Source organism: Schistocerca gregaria, chromosome 3 (genome assembly GCF_023897955.1).
Source record: "Schistocerca gregaria isolate iqSchGreg1 chromosome 3, iqSchGreg1.2, whole genome shotgun sequence".
Lineage (NCBI taxonomy): Eukaryota > Metazoa > Arthropoda > Insecta > Orthoptera > Acrididae > Schistocerca > Schistocerca gregaria.
In genome coordinates this window covers 849,850,075-849,871,322 of record NC_064922.1, presented here as the reverse complement: position 1 = coordinate 849,871,322, position 21,248 = coordinate 849,850,075, and the positions used below count along the sequence as shown (strand labels likewise).

Below are 21,248 nucleotides of genomic sequence, written 5' to 3'. Positions count from 1 at the left end.
GCAAGTTTTACATTCGTAATCCGGGTAAGCCATCGAGACGTGCCAGCTTACAATTAATTACGCCTAGTGTTACAGTGTGGAAGGCATTACGGAAACGCCTATCTTTCAAACCCTACAAATCGGAACAGTTGCAAACTTTAAGAAAAAGCGACAACGAAAAACGAGCTCAGTTTTGAGTAGAAATGGTTAACAGAATGCAGACTGAAGATGTTTCTTAATACAATTGTGTTCAGTGATGAAGTCACCTTCCATGCCTGCGGCAAAGTGAATCAGCGTAATGTTCGGATATGAACTTAATAGAAACTACGTCACGTAATGCAACATGTACGGAGTCGCTTTAGGTTAATGTGTTTTGCGCTGTTAGCCGTAACAAGGTTTACCGTCCTTTCTGTTTATCGAATCAGCTGTAACTGGCCTGTCGTACGTTGATATGGCTGAACATTATCTAATGCCTCGATTACAACAGTATAGGGGCACAGAATTTATTTTCCAGCAAGGTGGCGCGCCACCACATTACCATCATAAAACTGACACGTATCTCCGCCTGAATGTGCCGACTTGGATTGGACGTGATGGAATAATATCCTGGCAACGATGATTAGCTGATTTAACCCCAGTGGATTTCTGTGTATGGGGTTATATTAAGACAGGGGGGTTTGTTTCTCCGTTTCGGGGAAACGTCGAAGACCTGCGACAGGGGATAACACAAGCCGTTTCTGCTATAGGTCAAGACTTGCTCCGTGGCATCTGACAGGAAACTGGAACATCTGTCGTGTTCCAAAGTTAGCCACATCGGAAATTTTTAAAAAAAACTTTGAAATATACTGCAAGCAGATATCTAACAGTAACTCCCTAAAGTTGACGAGTAGTGCTGTCATTGTAAACATATGAGAGCAGATGTGGCGGTGCTGAACGTTACGGGGCTAGGAAAGTAGACTGATCTGCAAAACTTAAGTACCATATACACTGAAACGCCAGAGAAACTGGTATATGTATGCATATACAGGGGTATGTAAACAGGAAGAGCATGGCGCTGCGGTCGGGAACGCCTATATAAGACAACAAGCATCTGGCGTAGTTGTTAGATCGGTTACTGCTGCTACAATGTTATAGTCGGCGCAGGAGCGATGGGACACACCATCTCCGAGGTAGCCATGAAGTGGGGATTTACCCGTACGACTACTTCACGAGTATACCGTGAATATCAGGAAGCCTGTAAAACATCAAATCTCCGACATCGCTGCGGCCGGAAAAAGATCCTGCAAGGACGAGACCGGGACACTAGTGCAAGCCTTCCGCAAATTGCTGCAGATTTCAACGCTGGGCCATTAATAAGTGTCAGCGCGCGAATTATTCAACGAAACGTAATCGATGTGGGCTTTCGAAGCCGAAGGCCTACTCGTGTACCCTTGATGAGTGCCGACACAAAGCTTTACGCCTCGGCTTCGCCCGTCATGACATTGGACTGTTGATGACTGGAAAAAGGTTGCCCCGCAGGTCGAGTCTCGTTTCAAATTGTATTTAATGGATAGACGTGTACGGGTATGGAGACAACCTCATGAACCCATGGACCCTGTATGTCAGAGCAGGGAACCGTTCAAGCTGGTGGCCGTGGCTCCCCCCCCCCCCCCCCCCCCACCCGTCGGAAGTTCGAGTCCTCCCTCGGGCATTCAAGCTGGTGGGCACGGCTCCCCCCCCCACCCCACCCCAACCGTCTAAGGTTCGAGTCCTCCTTCGGGCATTTAAGCTGGTGGGCGCGACTCCCCTCCCCACCAGTTGGAGGTTCGAGTCCTCCCTCAGGCATTCAAGCTGGTAGCTGTGGCTCCCCCCCCAACCCCCCCCCCCCCACCCGTCAGTGGTTTGAGTCCTCCCTCGGGCAATCAAGCTTGTGGGCGTGGCACCCCCCACCCTTACGATGTTCGAGTCCTCCCTCGGGCATTCTAGCTACTGGGTGCGGCTCCCTCCTCCACCCGTCGGAGGTTCGAGTCCTCCCTCGGGCATTCAAGCTGGTGGCCGTGGCTCCCCCCCCCCCCCCCACCCGTCGGAAGTTCGAGTCCTCCCTCGGGCATTCAAGCTGGTGGGCACGGCTCCCCCCCCCCACCTCACCCCAACCGTCTAAGGTTCGAGTCCTCCTTCGGGCATTTAAGCTGGTGGGCGCGACTCCCCTCCCCACCAGTTGGAGGTTCGAGTCCTCCCTCAGGCATTCAAGCTGGTAGCTGTGGCTCCCCCCCAACCCCCCCCACCCGTCAGTGGTTTGAGTCCTCCCTCGGGCAATCAAGCTTGTGGGCGTGGCACCCCCCACCCTTACGATGTTCGAGTCCTCCCTCGGGCATTCTAGCTACTGGGTGCGGCTCCCTCCTCCACCCGTCGGAGGTTTCAGTCCTCCCTCGGGCATTCAAGCAAGTGGGTGCGGCTCCCTCCCCCACCTGTCGGAGGCTTCAGTCCTCCCTTGGGCATTCAAGCTGGTGGGCGCTGCTCCTTCACCCATCCGTTGGAGGTTCGAGTCCTCCCTTGGGCATTCAAGCTGGTGAACGCAGCTCCCCCTCACCTGTCGGATGTTTGAGTCTTCCCTCGGGCATTTAAGCTGGTGGGCGCGACTCACTCCCCTCCCACCCGTCGGAGGTTAGAGTCCTCCCTCGGGCATTCAAGCTGGTGGGCGCGGCTCCTACCCCCCCCCCCCCCCCTTCCTCCACCTGTCGGAGGTTGGAGTCCTCCCTCGGGCATGGGTGTGTGTGTTGTCCTTAGCGTAACTTAGTTTAAGTTCGATTCAGTAGTGTGTAAGCCTAGGGACCGATGACCTCAGCAGTTTGGTCCCAATAGTCCTTACCACAAATTTCCAATTTTCAAGCTGGAGGACGTTCTGTAATTGTGTGGGTCGTGTGTAGTTGTAGTGATATGGGACCCCTGATACGTCTAGATACGACTCTGATGGGTAATACGTACATACGCTATTAAAACACGAATACAACGATTATGTTACCCTGGATAAGAAGCGGTCTTGGTTCTACAGGCACACACAAGAGTCGCTGATAGTGTTATTCTTTCTCGTAGAAATGCTATCTCTGTTTCGGAATCAAGTCTATCCATTCAACCACATACTTGGGTTGGATCCTACGGAGATCTATTTTAATGATTACAGCCACCGATGAATCATATTCGTGACATGCTCATATCTCGAAACGTGTTACCTTTTCTTTTTTTTTCGAACTATCTGCTGCACCAAAACGACAGCACTGTTTTTTTAGACAGCCCCTCTGGATCTTTTAACTGTTCCTCAGTCTCTGCACTTTTGTCCACGTGATGGTTCGAATTTAAGTCGGAACTGAGCAGAAGTCGGAAAGTGCTATATCCATCACCTTCTGCAACGCGTGAGGAAACAGGACGAGCTGAGTTAGTGCAACAGGATTGTGTTTTGACCACTCGATGGAGATAGGAACATGTTGTCGAAGCTCTACCGTCCAACAGACATAAGCTATGAACTATAAAACTTTAGCTATTGCATCCGATAGAGAACTCGATAACATGCTACCACATCCCTCTCTTCAAAAATATCGGAAATACGTACCGTCTGCATGCAGATGTCAAACATATGTGGCGGGAGCAGATGACCAGTGGCCGAAGTCGTTCCACAGAACAGTGTAAAGTTTTGTCACCAGTACTGTATGTTGGGGGTTGGGTTGTTTGGGGGAGGAGACCAAACAGCGAGGTCATTGGTCTCATCGGATTAGGGAAGGAAGTCGGCCGTGCCTTTACGAAGGAACCATCCCGGCATTTGCCTGGAGCGATTTATGGAAACCAGAGAAAAGCTGCCGCCCGTTGTGGCCGAACGGTTCTAGGTGCTTCAGTCCGGAACCGCGCTGCTGCTACGGTCACAGGTTCGAATCCTGCCTCGGGCATGGACGTGTGATGTTCTTAGGTTGGTTAGTTTTTAGTTCTAAGCCTAGGGGACTGATGACCTCAAATGTTAAGTCGCATAGTGCTTAAAACCATTTGAACAGAAAATCTAAATCAGGATGAGGGTCAGACGGTGGATTGAACCGTCGCCCTCCTGAATGCGAGTTCAGTGTGCTAACCACTGCGCCACCTCGCTCGGTAGTACTGTAGGAGGATCATATTCCACAAACTATTAATTGCAATAGAGGGTCCCTGTGTTGTCGTCTGATACATATATCTAGCACTTCGATCGTAGTGCGTAATTTACGATTACGATTGCCCATCGCTCCCTCACATTCTCGCATTCTTAGGATAAAGCTAGAGGATGAAAAATCCCCCCACATTATCCTTGACCAACTCTTCCTGCAACACTGTCACAGATTTAATTTGCCGCTGACTAGAATTAGGAGGCTGCATTCCATGTCTCAGGAAGAAACAGACCGATCCGAGTCTGTAACTGCTGTTCCACACCAATCTTACTCAAGGCACCCATCCAAGTGCACGAGATTTCTCCAGATGTGCGCATGTCGAGGAGGTTAGCACCCCTTATCAGTGTATAGCAGATATGAAAGTTTTGTGATGAATTACACATCTGAGCTGTGACATCTTATATTAGAGTCCTGCTTCCCACAGTCCACCATACTTATGGGCATGGGGTGTAGTAAAATCTCAATTGATAACCTCTCAGTTCGAAAAGTTCACCACACCTCCTTCTACAGCATCATTAGACAAAAATGTTGAAGTTCTTTGTGCATACCTCCAAATGTAGTGCCATTATGACTGTACATGTGAGTAGCTTGACAGGTAGCAGATTATACTAGACAAGCTGATCTGTCCAGTTTGCAAGATGCCACTAGATGGTACTAGAAGTGACATAAAGAGTTGAATAGCTCAACAATGATGGTGTTGTTCATTACAACATGACCAACCAAACGTTTGGATGACTTCACATAGGGGAGAATCATCGGCAAACTATAGCAAGGACGAAGTGTGAGGAGTGTAGCCCTGCAGTTTTATATTGCACACTCCAATCTTTCATTTGACAGACTGCGACATCGTTGCGAAAAAACAGTGACTCATATGTGTAATAAGTTTGCTTTAATTTACGTCTATGGTCACAAACTTTGTGTTAACAGATTACCGGTTTCGGTCTTTAATAATCATCATCAGATCTGCAGCAAAAATGGGAAAAACCTAAAAATACTCGCAAACAGTGTACAGCTTAAGATCAATACATAGACCATAATGAAAAGGAGTACTGACAAAATTTACATATGTGCGCTTTAAATATGAAACGGGTATGCCTCTTCATATTTAAAGCGCACATATGTAAATTTTGTCAGTACTCCTTTTCAGTATGGTCTATGTATTGTTCTTAAGCTGTATACAGTTTGCGAGTGTATTTAGGTTTTTCCCATTTTTGCTGCAGATCTGATGGTCATTAAAGACCGAAACTGGTAATCTGTTAACAAAAAGTTTGTGATCATAGACGTAAATTAAAGGAAACTTATTCTTTCATTTGTGTGGGGAGCATTCTCAACCACAGGCACTGCTGCCTAAAGGCGATACAGTTGTCGACCACAGACATCCACCGCAGAAGATGGCCGCTACATTGCCTAGCAATGAAGAAGGACCCACGTCAAACTGCAGGTGCGGTTTCAACCACATTTAACAGTATTGGAAGACCTGCAATCTCATGCTCCACAGTGACACGGCGACTGCATGAGGGGGGTCTCTTTGCCCGACTACAAGTGCTTTGTTTTCCATTGACACCCGGATATTACCAGCATGGCATCTGATGATGCCACGAGCACCAATGAAGAGTGAGGTTGTGTGCTGTTTTTGGATGAGAGTAGGTTCAGTCTGAGTAGTGATTCTGGAAGTACCTTCTTATGACGAGAGATGAGGACAAGTATTTCCCTCAGGAACTTTGTCAAACAAATGGCTTTGGCAGTGCAGGTGTTGTGGCGTGGGGAGGTATAACGTTGTATGGGCATACTGACCTCCAGATTTTTGAATATAGTACTCTCGTAAGTCAAAGTTATTGTGACACTCCACTCCTTCCTCATGAGCGTCTTTTCAGGGGTGCATTCAGCCCTAACTTTTTATGGATGATTTTGTGCAACTGCATGGTCAGGGCAGATGAGCAACTCTTGGAATGAGAGGGTACTTAGCGAATGGACTGGCCTGCCCGTTTCCCCAATTAAATCCCATTGAAGACGTGTGGCTGGCATTGGGGAGATGTATTGCAGCACGTCCATATGCTCCAACGGCCATCCAGTAGATGTCAGCTGCACTGACAGAGAATGTAAAGCCCTACCACAAGACTGCTTATTAAGCTTGTGTTCTGCATGGAAGCAAGTTGCAAAGCATGCATTGTCATCCATGGTGATCACTCATACTATTACGAGCCATATGTGGTCTTATGTATTGCCCTGGGGACCATCATAAATCACGGTGACTTTAGTGTGATCATCATATTTCTTTCACTTACCTTCTGTACTATGCTGTAGTAGTTGTTTCTATGTACGATCCAAGTTTCGTCAAGCTATGTTACTTGATGGCATCATGAAAAAGTTACTTTTGTCCTCAAGTTTAGCAAATCAGAGTATTTAAATATCTCACTTTCCCTACCAGTTTATGGAAAGTGATGTCGCGAAACGAAGCGTAAAAATATTTGTAATAGTAGAAATACAATATCTGAAGGCTATCTCTTTCTTATTTTATGTATGAATAAACATAACAGAGTTTTTCTGCCCCATATTACATGTGCATGAATATAAGTTAATGTGGTAGCAATCATACCTGAGTCCACTATTATATCCTGAACCTGTCTGCCATATTTCCAAAACAAGTAATTTTTTACAAAATTAAAAAGAATGACAATATATATAAAGTGTCTCATCTCAAAGCAATTTTGTTAATGGTTCCACAACTGTTCTTAGATTTTGTGAGATTGTAATATTTTCAATATTATGGGTGATGTAACATTTTGATTTATATTTTGGTTATATTGGTTCAGTTGACGTGTATAGATTACAGTTGTACATGTAAATCATGATGTTTTATCCTCTGGTATCTGCTGACTGAATATTCCTTTTCAAAATTCGATTAATTGAATGTGAATATTACGCAACAACTTCCATTTTTGAATTAGCCAAATGAGTTGACTCTTCATAAACCTGTTATCCTACTATGGTCTCTAGTTACAAACGATCCACAGTTCATGGTAATAAAATGTGGAGTAATGTATTAAAGTCAGTTCAATATACAAACTATGGACTTCTTACAGGAATCCTAAAACACAAATTTTGGAAGAATTGCATTGTATCAATGGAATCAGGAAGCAATTTCTAATATGTCATAATATCTCGGACATATAAGAAAACTCAGCCTCTGGCATAAGGTAGACGTAACGTATGCAAATATTTTATCCTGTAATGTCTATTACAATTTTATATTGACAAGAGCCTCTACCTGTGGGCATTTACTATTGAAAATTTATTCTGAAGTACGATATATGTAGTCTGGCTGCTATCTAAAGTCATGGCTTCCAATAATTCTCGTTTTGGCAATTTTATTTATGACAAGAGACGCTCGGCTTTATCTAATCTAATGAACCGCCATGTGATGTAACAAGGCCCACTACTTGTTAAGAAGATATTTTTACAAATATTGAAACCTAGGTCAAGGGCTAATAAACCCTTATTTGCAACTGGTTGGCTGATTTTTCAACCTCTTCATGTAAAAGCGTAGAATTCACATGATATATCATTTTTCTAAGTTAAAAGAGATTTTTTTTCTAAGTTAAAAATATATTGTTTTTAAGTGTCGCAATTGACCTTGCTTCGATAATTGATTATGAAATTATGTCACAGTGTTAAACGCTGTTATTGGGAGGGAGAGCGGAAGATATTAGAGTAACAAAATAAAAATGCACGAATGAACACACAAAGAAACAAAGGGAACATTTTATTTTCAAATGAAAACACTGCTCTTCCACCCAGATTTCTGTTGTTACACACAAGTGGGCGTAAGTGACGTCAGTTCGTGGCAGTCAGAGCGTGGCCCTGTTGGCAGGTGTGCACGGTGGGGGTGCATGTGCGCAGGACGGACTACAAAGAGTTCATGCAGAACATATTCCAACTGAAGCAACCGGCTGGCCTCTCATACTACAAGGCAGCGGCGGACGCCATGTTGACAGATCTGCGCCACGAGTGCGCTGCCGTCGCTTTCGCCGTAACCAGCGACGACAACCAGTGGTGCCAACAGAACTTGCTGCCCACTCTCACCAGGAATGCGTCTGTGAGTTTTCTGCACGTTTCATTATTAGGATACCTTGACAGTACAAACACCTGTGAACGAAAAATACTCTTTACTGCCTTCTTTCGGGTGATAAGTTGGTCTTATGGTTTTCTGGACATTGATTCCACATCTAATCTCGTTTTTTTCTTTTCTAAAGCGCACAGTCTTGTCAAAATGAGTCTTCGCTTTAAACCAAGAAACTTGCTAAACACTTGTTACTGAAATGAGAAGTAATTTAACTTTTCAATATAGACAAAGATCTTATTTAAGACCTCCTTAATAGAAAGGAATTTTGTATCCATTGGCTCGTGTCCCACTGAAGTAACTAACTCTAGTTAACCATTACGTTGGCACTCCAGTGCACCCAGTACTGTCTTTCCATCACTTTGGAATCCTGATGAAAGTACTCACCTTCTTCATCAGTGATGTAGCCCAAATTTTCCGAGATAAATCAAAATTACCCTTCAAAAAAAAAACGTTGTGAAACTCATCATACAGCATAGATTCTTGAAATTATCCTCCATTTTGGCCATAACAGAATTATGGGTAGTTCTCATTGCCTAAGAAATTAGCAACAACCACTTTGTACTGTCCTCTTCGCTCCATCCCACTCGCAGTCATTTTTGATTGCAATCAGACATCAGTTTTCGAACGTCAGGTTGGAACGTTATGCTTATGTAGGTGAGCCAATTGGCTGCCTAGAATTGGTACGACGTGTGGTGAATCTGTCTGTGCAAACTGGGAGAACCCCATTACGGGGAACTTTGGACATGTCTATTGCTTAACAGGGCCAGCTATGCTCCAGCAATAGTGAAGTATCAGACAAGATGAAAGATGGCTTCTTCTTCGATCTCTTTGAAATTCGGCAATAAAACATTGTCTAATATTAAATTAAATCTAAAAACATCTGTGATCTTAGATAAATGTGGTGCATCAAATGACACAACAATATTTTTCAATAGCTTAAAAACTACAAACGTTAATATTTCTCAGTGACTAAATATTTTCGCAATGAACCTCTGAATTAACAACTTCATACAGTTTCAACAATCAATATCTCTGATGATAGCATCGCACTATAGCCATCATCCCCGAAGGATGCATGCCTGTGCCTGTTTTAATTATTGACTTATGACATTTTTTATACCTTTTTAATGCCCAAATGTCTGTCAGAATACCATACTTTCTACAATAACTCAGCAAATGAATACATCATGAATACCTCATATTTGGTCATACTTGTGTATTACTTAATGAATAGTTCACTACTTTGCTGTTAACTTTATTTAAATATAATTATAACTGATAATGTAAAATCATGGTAATTTAAGAAGTGGCCTATCGCTTATGTTAACTGACACCACTCTTGAAAACAGTGCCGAACGATGACTTTCGAGCAGCCATAAATAATTGTGCGGCAACACTTTGACATTCTTTGCCACGTGAGTTTAGCGTGATCGTATCGCTGACGTATTAGAGCACAATCTTTGCCGCTGTTGGCTTAGTGACTTAGAGTTGTTTATGTTTATCATTTTTTTTTCGAGTGTTAAAGTAATAAAAGTTATTCTGAACAACTGCGTATTATTCTATAGTTCGTGCATACTAGAAAGTCGATACAGTGGTGACCCTGCGAAGAAGACGCAACAACACACACACCAAGTCGAAATAATGTCTACACCGACATCAGCAGCGGAAAACAGTTTCGAGGAGGAACAAAGTACGTCGCCTGCCGCAAGTTCTTCCACAGGAGAACATAGAAGTACCGCTATAGGCCAAGAAAATGTCAAACTCCCTGCTTTCTGAACAACGAGGCCACAGCTGTGGTTCACACAGGCGGAATGTATATTTCAACAACGCAAGATAGCCTGTGATAGTGATAATCTCAACATTCTGCTTTCACGTCTAGACTTGGAAGTGAAAGAAGAAGTGGAAGATACCTTGTCACAACGCAGTTACGCAGCGTCAAAAGAGGCTCTAATACAACGCTACACTTTACCGACTGACCTACGTCTTCAAAAAATCTTCACTGAACAATATGCGGAACACAAGCTTCCGTCGCAAGTCCTCAGGTCATTAGGCACATTGGCGGGCAGATATGCTGCCAGAACAATCTTTACGGGTACTGTGGCTACATGAACTGCCAGCCAACATCCGCGCCATCATCGCCGCACAAACAGATGTACCGTTAACGACATTGACAAAGAAGGCAGACACCATGGCAAATAATTTAAGAGAATCTTCTGCTTATGCAACGGTCAATACAAACCACAATAGAAGCACAGGAGTATACAGCAATATAGAGTCAGACACCGTGGGTTCCGTTTCAGGCATTACTTCCTCTCATCACCAGCACACATCGTAAGAATCCGTATAGAACAGTTGGTAGCACAAGTGCCAAAACTTAACATCTAAGTCTCCAAGCACCAACAAAAATTACAAAGCCGTCGCCGGAAAAGACGCAGGAATAACATTCCTCAGAGCCAGTCAGAACATTGGTGCTGGTATCACAAACGCTTCGGCGATTCTCCTCGTCAATGTGCCCAACCCTGCAGCTTCCCGAACTTCGGAGACGGACATTAATGGGTGCGAATGTTCGTCATCAATCTTTTAGGATCCCGGAGACAGAAGGAAAACGAAACGGTGCTAAGAAAACGATATCTATGGTTAGCAAATCGGACAGACTATTCATCCAATGCTTTACATCCGTAGAGAAGTTTCTGATTGATACAGGTTCCGAGGTTAGTGTGAATCCTAGAAGTAATAGTGATATCCAAAGAATTACGTCACATCACGTGCTCACTGCCGCCAACAACTCTGCAATCCCCACTTATGGTGAGAAACGATTGGCGTTACATCTCGAACCTGATTACAAACTGGTATGGACTTTCATAATAGCACATGTACCGGACCCTATTATTGTTGCAGATTTCTTGTGCAAACATCACGTTATGCCAGACCTTGTCAATCGACGGCTGGTTCCAATACGCAAGGAAAAGACATTGTCTCCCCTCACTTCCGCATCGGGGCAAATGCAGTGCGAAGTGCACGGTCATTCTAACACATCCTCCGTGCCAGAACGCGTCGCTACGAATTCGTGCTTACAACAATACGGGACGCACATGAGTGAGCCACGCAAGAAGAAGTTTCTCAAATGCAACGAGTCGTTTGTTGTAGGCAATATGACAACATCAAAGGAGGACGCATCTTTTCGCAGCATACTTCAACGCTTTTTAGCAATCACTCGCCGGGCGAACGCCACAAGGCAGTGCTTTCACGAGACACAGCATCACATTCGCACGAAGCCCGGCCAACCAGTTGCATTCCGTCCAAGACGTCTGTCTCCAGATAATCTACTTGCGGCGCAGGCGGAGTTTGATCGTCTTTTGGCGATAGTTATAGTAACTAGGTCAGACAGTGCTTGGGCTTCACCCATCCACATGGTTCGCAAAAAAGACAATTCTTGGAGGATATGTGGTGATTATAGGACACTCAATACTCGAAAACTTCCGGATCGGTGTCCGGTTCCCAATGTGATGGATTTCAATTATAATATCGGCAATGCTGCCAGCTTCAGATTGATAGACTGTGCGAAAGCGTACTTACAAATTCCAATGGCACCAGCAGACGTTCAAAAAACTGCAGTGATCACACCGCTTGGCCTGTTTGAATACAGCTTTATGCCATTTGATCTTAGAAACGCGACCGAACTTGGCAGCGGTTTATGCATGAAGTGCTACGAGAGTTGCCATTCGTTTTTTGCTACATGGACGATGTTTTAGTTTTCTTCTCTTCGACGGAAGAACACAAAGAATACCTGCAGCTGCTTTTACAGCGTTTTGAACGCTATGGCATCTTAGTTAACGAGGCAAAGTGTGCATTGGGCAAACAGGCAGTCAAATTTCTCGGATATGTGGTCTCGGTAGCAGGTCTGCCTCCGCTGCTTGAATGTGTGGAGGCAGTTCAACGGATGCCCCTCCCAATAACATTAAAAGGACTTCGCCGATTCCTCGGCATGTTCAACTACTACCGCCGACATTTACCTCACCTACAGACAGACCAAGAACCACTCACGGCTCTACTCATAGGAAAAAAATACTACAGGAAACCGTGTAATACCATGGACATCAGAGGCTGAATCACTGTTCCATAGATTTGTCACAAGCAAGCGGCCTTGCTGTCTCACTCAATAGTACACTCATCCTGGGCGATTATGGCCGATGCAAGCCAGACAGCAGTAGGAGCAGTACTGCAACAGGAACTTCGTGCTGAATGGCAGCCACTCGCCTTTTTCTCAAAAAACTTGGACCGAAGACAGCAAAAGTGGAGCGCTATCGACCGCGAACTGTTAGCCATTTACCTTGCAGTCAGGCACTTCCGTTCATCGATAGAGGGGCAAAATTTCACAATTTTCGCAGACCATAAACGGCTAGTGGCCATCTTCGAGCGTGACACAGACCCCACTTCACCACGGCAATGTCGACAGGTAGAATACATCACGCAGTTCACATCGGATATACGTCACATAGCAGGGAAGAACAACCTGGTAGCAGACTGCTTATCACGCAACTGTGCTAGTCTGAACGCCGTACAATGATCAGATATAGCAACAGCACAACATGATCCTTTCCTGTGCCGTCTCCTACAGGGCCAGTCAACGGCATTGCAGCTTAAACGCATTTCGATTCCGAATGCGCCAGCAGGAATTTGGTGTGATGTGAAGAAAGGAAATGTCTCTGAGCACTATGGGACTCAACTGCTGTGGTCATCAGTCCCCTAGAACTTAGAACTACTTAAACCTAACTAACCTAAGGACATCACACACATCCATGCCCGAGGCAGGATTCCAACCTGCGACCGTAGCAGTCCCACGGCTCGGGACTGCGCGCCTAGAACCGCGAGACCACCGCGGCCGGCGAAGAAAGGAAGAGAAAGACCTTACATACCAGAAGAATACCGCAGAGAGATCTTTCTCAACCTGGAATCCGAGCAACAGCACCCCGAAAGTAGTGTGGCCAGGGATACAGAAGGACTGTTGCGACTGGGCACGAGCACGCTTAACGTGTCAGCACAATAAAATCGGCAGGCATGTTTTTTGCACCAGTAGCTCAATTTCCAGTACCGTCAGAAGGGTTTATGCACATGCGTGTCGACGTTGTGGGACCACTTCCACATGCTGGAGGCCACCAGTATTTACATACGGTCATCGACCGTTTCACTAGATGGCCAGAGGCCTACATCATTTAAGAGACATCTCAGCCGAGACAGTAGCAAATGCACTGATATGCTCCAGGTTCTCTCGGTTCGGTGTACCACACGACATTACCACGGATCGGTTCGAGAGCCAACTTTTTAAGGAACTTTTGCGGTTATGCGGCTGCAGCCATTTTCGTACAACTAGTTACCATCCAGCTAGCAACTGGATGGTGGAGCGGTTTCACCGCACTCTCAAAACTGCTCTACGGTGTAGTACGTCCGACTGACCCGGAGCACTGCCTCTGGATGGTGGAGCGGTTTCACCGCACTCTCAAAACTGCTCTACGGTGTAGTACGTCCGACTGACCCGAAGCACTGACTCTGGGCCTCCTCGGATTACGAACAATCGTGAAAGATGATTTACAGTGCTCGCCCGTCCAGTTAGTTTATGGCGAAGAGTTGAGAATCTCAGGGGGATTAATCCCGCCACAATCCTCTCGATTGGCCACTTCAGAGCTCTATACGCAGTTTGCACAACAACTTAGCAGTAGAATGCGAAAACTCCAGTCTACCGACCCTGTCCGACACGGTGAACGACAGGTGTTTGTGCATAAAGACTTGATGCAAACATCTCATGCGTGGCTCAGAGACGGTGCAGTACGCCCACCACTCGTTTCTCCATACTGTGGTCGCAACCGAGTAATAGAGAGAGGTGAACACTGGTTCAGAATCGAGAAGAACGGCAATCAAGAAACAGTGTCTATTGAGCGCCTCAAACCCGCCTACATCGGCGCGGACACTCCCAGCACTCAACCCATGGTGTCAAGTTCACCCAACAAGGAACACATCATGGTGATGCCAGAGAACATGGACGAAAACCCAGAAACACACACATAGGAACAGGGTCGGGTTCCAACAGTGCTTACAAGAGCAGGTAGACAAGTGAAGTGTAAATTCGCTAACATACCGGGAACACCCGGTTTAAAAAAAAAAGGGGGGGGGGGGGGTGATGTGGCAACACTTTGACATTCTTTGCCACGTGAGCTTAGCGCGATCGTATCGCTGACGTATTAGAGCACAATTTTTGCCGCTGTTGGCATAGTGACTTAGAGTTGTTTATGTTTTTCGTTGTTTTTCGAATGTTAAAGTAATAAAAGTTATTCTCAACAACTGCGTATTATTCTATAGTTCAGGCATACTAGAAAGTCGCCACAATTGTTTCAGCAATATTCAGTAACAGCTCGCTCTCATTTAACATGCACACCTCCGCAAAAAATGCTGATTTATTTATTTGTGAAAATACTTTCATTTATATTTATTGTGCGTGGTCTGAGCGTAACTGAATGTCTGTAACATTTCTTAATTTAAATACTGTTATAATATATTATTTTAGCGCAAGAAGTGTTCAAGTAAGGTCAAATCATATTGTAGAACTTAAGTAAGACGTCTGTTTGGTGGGGACGGCATTCAGCCAACTGAAAAGCAGACAGTAGGGGAACTCCACTGAGTCAAGTGAAGAGAGACACTTTTTCAAGTAAAGAGCTCAATGGCGCGATACTGAACACTTCTACATTCGTACTTGAAGAAGGCAGACCTGCTATTCTTTTTAAACGGAGTTGTGCGTTGGCCAATTATATAATGAGGGAGCAGCATGAGGTAAAGGCGTATGTAGTGCTGGTTAGAGAGCAAGTACTCAGCAAGAGAAAACCGCCATGTAGCGTCGCAAGGTACTGCAATCAAACCCTCTTTCCATTTTGATGGAGATACATCAAGAAACGTCTTGCAGAAATACTTCAAATATTTTAATTTCTGGATAAGGCTCCCACAGACTGTTTCATTATATCAATTTAATGTCCATAGGTGCTAGCAAAATATATTCAGATAAATGAATATAATCTTGCACCTGCAACAGACATCGCAATGGGAACAAAATGATTGTGTCTAAAACATCTCAATACAACAACAATGCTGCGCTCCATTAAATTATAATGAAATAGTGTACGTTCTTGTGACATTACCTAAAAATTTTCTGCTAAATAATTGCTCTCTAATCTGCATTCCATACGGGCAAATCAATTGCAACTTTTCCTGGTGTTGCTCTTACCTTAGGTAATTGGGCTACAAACAGCTCTGTTTACCAAGGAAAAAAATAGATCGATAGTGTCTTAAGGTGGCGATGCACACATTTTTTTCATTCCCAACATCTAGTTTGTTGCAAATAATAACTTGTAGCTGTGATTCTGCGGTCAAATAGTCTATGCATCAGCTGGAATTGCAAATCAGTAAAATAAACAGACACATTAAATAAGTGAATAATTTTAAAAAGGGTTATATTCTAATGTCTGTACTTGAAGTACATGACAGGGAAATATATTCAATAATGTTTGTTGAAGACAGTACATCTCAAATAAACAGAATAAGGTCCTACGATATCTAATTACAATACAGACAGAAAATAACCTTATCAAATTAAGTAAGTGTGGCGAAAAGAACATGGTGAGAATGGTAGCAGAACCCCCAACTAAATAGTCATCCAAGATGCTCGAAAATTAAATCCACTTCGTGATGACAATGCACGAAATATACGCAAGCTCAAAATAATTCTGAATTCGGTATAATTTACACTATAACATATGAGAGACAACGAGCAAAAATACAAAGTCTTTCTGTTCTCAGTTCCGTATTGCAACTGGAAAAAGTTTGAGTTCTGTACTGGAGCACATTCAGATGTTGCATACACTAATTCACTCCAAAACCTTGTACTGGAAATTCACCGCCCAACGTCCGTCACCCACTCATCCAAAAAACGCACTATCTCACCGGCAGGTCTGCCTTCTTCAAGAACAAACGTAAAATTGTCCAGCATCGCTCGCTTGAGCTCTTCACTCGAAAAGTGTGCGCCTCTTGTTGACTTCAGTAATGATGCGCCTTTCTCTCTTCTCCACTGCCTGAAGGCTGTTGTCACCAAAATTCATTGTTCTTTAAGTTCTACAGACGTGATTTGATTCAACTTGACTACTTCCCAGGGTAAACTATTACATTACACCAATATGTAGATATAGAAATGTTATAAACATGTCATACTCAGACTATGCAAGAGAAATATAAATAAAGGGTTGTTCGTAAATAAATAAGTCAACGTTCTTGCATAAGTGCACTCCCATTAAATGACAACAAACTGTCCTTAAATATTTTTTAAACAATTACTTACATGTGCTTGTTAGTATCGTCTTCTGGCACTCTTTATAATAGTAGTGTCAGCTAACACATGTGGTTGAGTGCTTTTTTACATTACCATGATTTTATATTAGCAATTGTAACCTTCTTTAAACAAATATCTGGCAAAATTAGAAACATATTCATTAAGCAAATATGACAGTATAACAAGATATGAAGTGTTCATGCTTCATTAATTTTGTGTGTTATTGTGGAGAATACGATGCACTGACAAATATTTGCACAGTAAAAAAGATGTAAAAGCCATAATATGTCAATAAATAAAATAGATACAGATACATAGCATTCAGGGGTGATAGATATAGTGCAATGCTATCATCTGAGCTATTATTTGTAGATATCGCATGAAATATTTAAAGGTTATTAATGGTAAGATTCATTGTGAAAATGTTTAGTCACTGTAAAATATTAACGTCTGTAGTCTAAAAGGTACTGAAAATATTTCTTGTGTCATTGGGTACATCTTATTTTCCTGAGATTCCTGATGTGTTTTGTTTTGCTCTATTATTTAACTGTGATTTACTACGGAATTTATAAGAACTGTAAGTAGCTGTATCTCAGGCTGTTTGCTATTGCTGGTGCGCCAGTGGCCCTCTTAGGGGAGCGACTGCTGCCCAGGTTCTCAGCTTTCACCTGCTTCCTGTTACTCGCTTCACGTCTCTGCACCTAAGCCGGACCATACCAGTCACTCTGCTGGACTATCCACCAGGCCACTCCACCCAGCGTTCTACTGCACAAATGAATTCACCTCCATTCATACCAATCCTATCTGGTCAAATAAATCACCTACATGCCTATTACATTACAAACTGTATATCACTATTTCGCCAAAGACGACTTTTTTAAAAAAAATGCTGTCTGTTAATTATAACAATGGTAGTGATACATCATTTTTGTTAACATAATAGCGTGTGTCTCTCTAAAAAAAGCCTTTCATTCAAAAAGTTTGTTAGTATCTCTGACATAACCAAGAAAGCACACTTCAGATTTCAGAGGTTTCATAACTTAAAACAAAGTATGCACATTCACTCCTATGAAAATATCTTTCCTGTGAGACTGATGATGTGCACTGGATTCCAATATTGCAATATTACCACCACTCCAATATTCATTGCTGCTCTCTGTTTGCTGTCTTTGACTATGCAGGAACCAATGGAAGAGAGTAATGGTGATCACATCTGCTAGAACTTAATAGAAACTAATGTATATGAACCAGAATGCAAAAAAATGTGCTGAAAAATTCATACAATATTGAACGGCCAGAAAATTTCAGGGCCACACAGTTCAATTTTGGGTCTACTTCTATTCCTTATCTGTAAGTATTACCTTCCACTTAAACAGAATTGGTTCTTTTTACAGATAATACAAGTCCCATAATAAATTCCATTAAAGAGAAAGCCATAGAAGAGCTGTTAATGATATTTTTTAAAGAATTATTAAACGCTTCTCTGAAAATGGACTCTACCTAAAGTTTAGGAAACCTCACTATGTTATTTTTTATTGTTTTGTGATGTCTTCAGTTGCCATCCCCTCTATTTGATGTATGACTGTACAATTTTGGCGTTAGACCGTGTCAGATATCTGAAACAGAAGCATTATACATTGGGTACTTTAGTCTCACTCATAAATGTAACACAGTAACAAGTCAAACCTAAGATATACTAGGAGGATTATAACTTACTTTATGAACGATTCTGCAATGGTGAATTATGCCATGTATGTATTTACTCTTAATTTCGGCGCGCGTTTCCATCCAAGCGCTACAACTCTCCCATTGGCCGCGACGTCGACCGGCGGAATACGAACCACTTCCATTGTAGTAAAGTGATACACTGAAGAGCCAAAGAAAATGGTACACGGCCTAATATCGTGTAGGACCCCCGCGGGCATGTAGAAGTGCCGCAACACGACGTTGTATGGACTCGACTAATGTCTGAAGTAGTGCTGGAGGAAACTAACATCATGAATCCTACAGGACTGTCTACACATCCGTAAGAGTACAACAGGGTGGAAATCTCTTCTGAACAGCACGTTCAAGGCGTCTCAGATATGCTCAATAATGTTCGTGTCTGGGGATTTTGGTGGCCATTGGAAGTGTTTAAACTCAGAAGAGTGTTCCTGGAAGAGCTCTGTAGCGGTTCTGGACGTGTGGGGTGTCGCATTGTCTTTCTGGAAATGCCAACTCCGTTGAAATACACAATGGACATGGATGGAGGCAGGTGACCAGACAAGATGCTTACACACATATCACCTGTCATAGTCGTATCTAGACGTATCAGGGGTCCCATATTACTCCAACTGCACACGCCCCCCATCATTACACAGCTTTCTACTACTACTACTACTACTACTACGTGATCAGGCCCGGTGGACCGCACGCATCTACAAGTTTCCTCCTCCACTGTATTCTGTCCATTGCTGCTATCCGCCATTCGTCCACATCTATTGACATTGGAGTCCATCCCTCCAACGCTTCTTGGGTCTCCCTGACGGTCTCTTTCCTGTAGGTGTGAAATCCAGGAGCTTCCGAGGCCATCTGTGATCCTCCATCCGGGCTACATGGCCGGCCCACCGCATTCGTTTGGCTTTTACAGCTCCTACTATGTTGGGCTGCTGGTATAGTTCTTCAAGCTCTTGGTTGTATCTGATCCTCCATTCCCCTGTATCTGCATACAGAACCGGATCGAAGATCTTCCGAAGCACTTTTCTCTCAAAGACAAGGAGCTTATGGAAGTCCTGTTTCCGGATACTCCATGTCTCACAGCCATATAGAACAACAGGCTGAATCAGGGTTTTGTACAGTCGAATCTTGAACTGTCTGAAGAGAGATTTCGACCGAAGCAGTTGTGCTAGGCTGTGGTAAGATCGGTTTCTTTCTTGTATTCTGGCATTGATCTCTGCTTCACATGACGAGTTCTCAGTGAAAAGTGTCCCTAGGTATTTGAATTCTTGCACTCTGTTGTAGGAATGGTCCCCAGTCTGCAGTGATTGTAGATGATCAGCAGTCTAACAATGACCACGCGTCGTAACGAGGTACTCTGTCTTAGCTTCGTTTATGTTTAGCCCAAATTTGCTGGCAGCTTCCTTTAGTGCTTTGGTCATTTGCTCCAACTCCTCTTCCGACCTAGAAAGTAAACAGATGTCATCTGCATAGGCTAAGTATGCCAGTCTCTTTCCTTAGATTTAAATCCCTTCGTTCTCTTGGAAGGTCTCGCGTACGATTTTCTCGAGGGCAAAATTGAACAGGATAGGGGACAACCCATCTCCTTGCCTGAGTCCTGTCACAATTTCAAATTCCTCAGTTACGCGATTTCCCATTTTCACCTTTGCATGTGTTTCGTTCAGACAGATCTTTATCAGATTGATGAGTTTCTCTGCTATGCCAAACTCCCTTAAACAGTTGAGCAGGCTCTTGCGATGTATGCAATCATAGGCCTTCTTAAAATCAACGAATAAAATATGCAAATCTTTACCATATTCACCCAGTTTCTCAGTGAGCTGCCGGAGACTGAAGATGTGATCTACTGTTGACCGTCCTGGCCGGAAGCCTCCCTGGTACTCCCCAATCACCGATTCTGCCACTGGCTGAATTCTGTGTATGAGGCAATTGGACAGAATCTTATAGCAAACGTTAAGCAGGGCGATTCCTTGATAGTTGTCACATTTCAGTTTGTCGCCCTTCTTATGTATTGGACAAATCAGAGCTGTTTTCCATTCTCCTGGTAGTTCTTCTTTGGTCCATATTGCCTGAATCAGTCGGTGTATTTTTTCTGCATGTTTCTCCCCTCCTGCCAGGATCATTTCAGCCTGTATTCCATCTTCACCTGGACTCTTATTCTGTTTAAGGTGTCTGATTCTGGTTTTTATCTCATCCAGGGTAGGTGGGGGATAGTCTGCATCGACTGTAATTGGGTACTGGAAATCAAACTGCAGTTCGGGTTCATCACAATTTAGCAGCTGTCGAAAGTACTCTTTCCATCTCTCAGCTATGTCCCTATCGTTCGTCAGGATCTTATCACGGGAATCTTTGACAAATTTCTGCTTGGCCTGGTGACCTTTGCAGAGGTACTTCACCCTCAGAAACATTTCCCTCGTCTTTTGTCCTCTGAAGTCTGTTTCTGCTTCAGTGATGATATTCCTTATGTATTTCCTCTTTGCTCTTCTCAGAATTGCTTGTGTAGTCTTTCGGACCTCCTCAAATTGTGCTTTGGCCTGTGCCAGATTTGTCCCCTTCGGCCATTTGTTCCTGGCTTCCTTTCTCCTTTCCAGGGCATCTGCACATTCCTTTCCAAACCAGATCTTCTTGCCCACTGGGTTTCCCATGAGTGTTTTCTTTGCTGTATCCCTAACTGAGCTCTGGATGTTTCCCCACGTTAGTTCGAGGTCCTGATTCGCGTCCACTTCACTGAGTGCTTCAAAGCGGTTACTAAGTTGCAACTGATATCTGGTCTTCGTTGCCTCATCTTTCAGTTTCTCCACATGGTACCTTTCCACTCTTTTTAACTTAGGCCCCGTTCTTCCTTTACACTGTATGTTGAAACGGCCTCTGACCGAGATATGATCACTTCCACCTTCGGCAC

The 21,248-nt window shown here is 43.8% G+C and overlaps 1 protein-coding gene across 1 annotated transcript in view; it reads left to right on the top strand.

Annotated features, from left to right (window-relative positions):
• The window catches only part of LOC126355789 (galactoside alpha-(1,2)-fucosyltransferase 2-like), a 115,513-nt gene that overhangs the window by 69,499 nt on the left and 24,766 nt on the right, over nucleotides 1-21,248 (top strand). Inside the window, exon 6 of the mRNA XM_050006197.1 lies at nucleotides 8,014-8,238. Within this exon, the coding sequence (XP_049862154.1) occupies nucleotides 8,014-8,238 (225 nt within the window). The remainder of the gene's footprint in view (nucleotides 1-8,013; nucleotides 8,239-21,248) is intronic.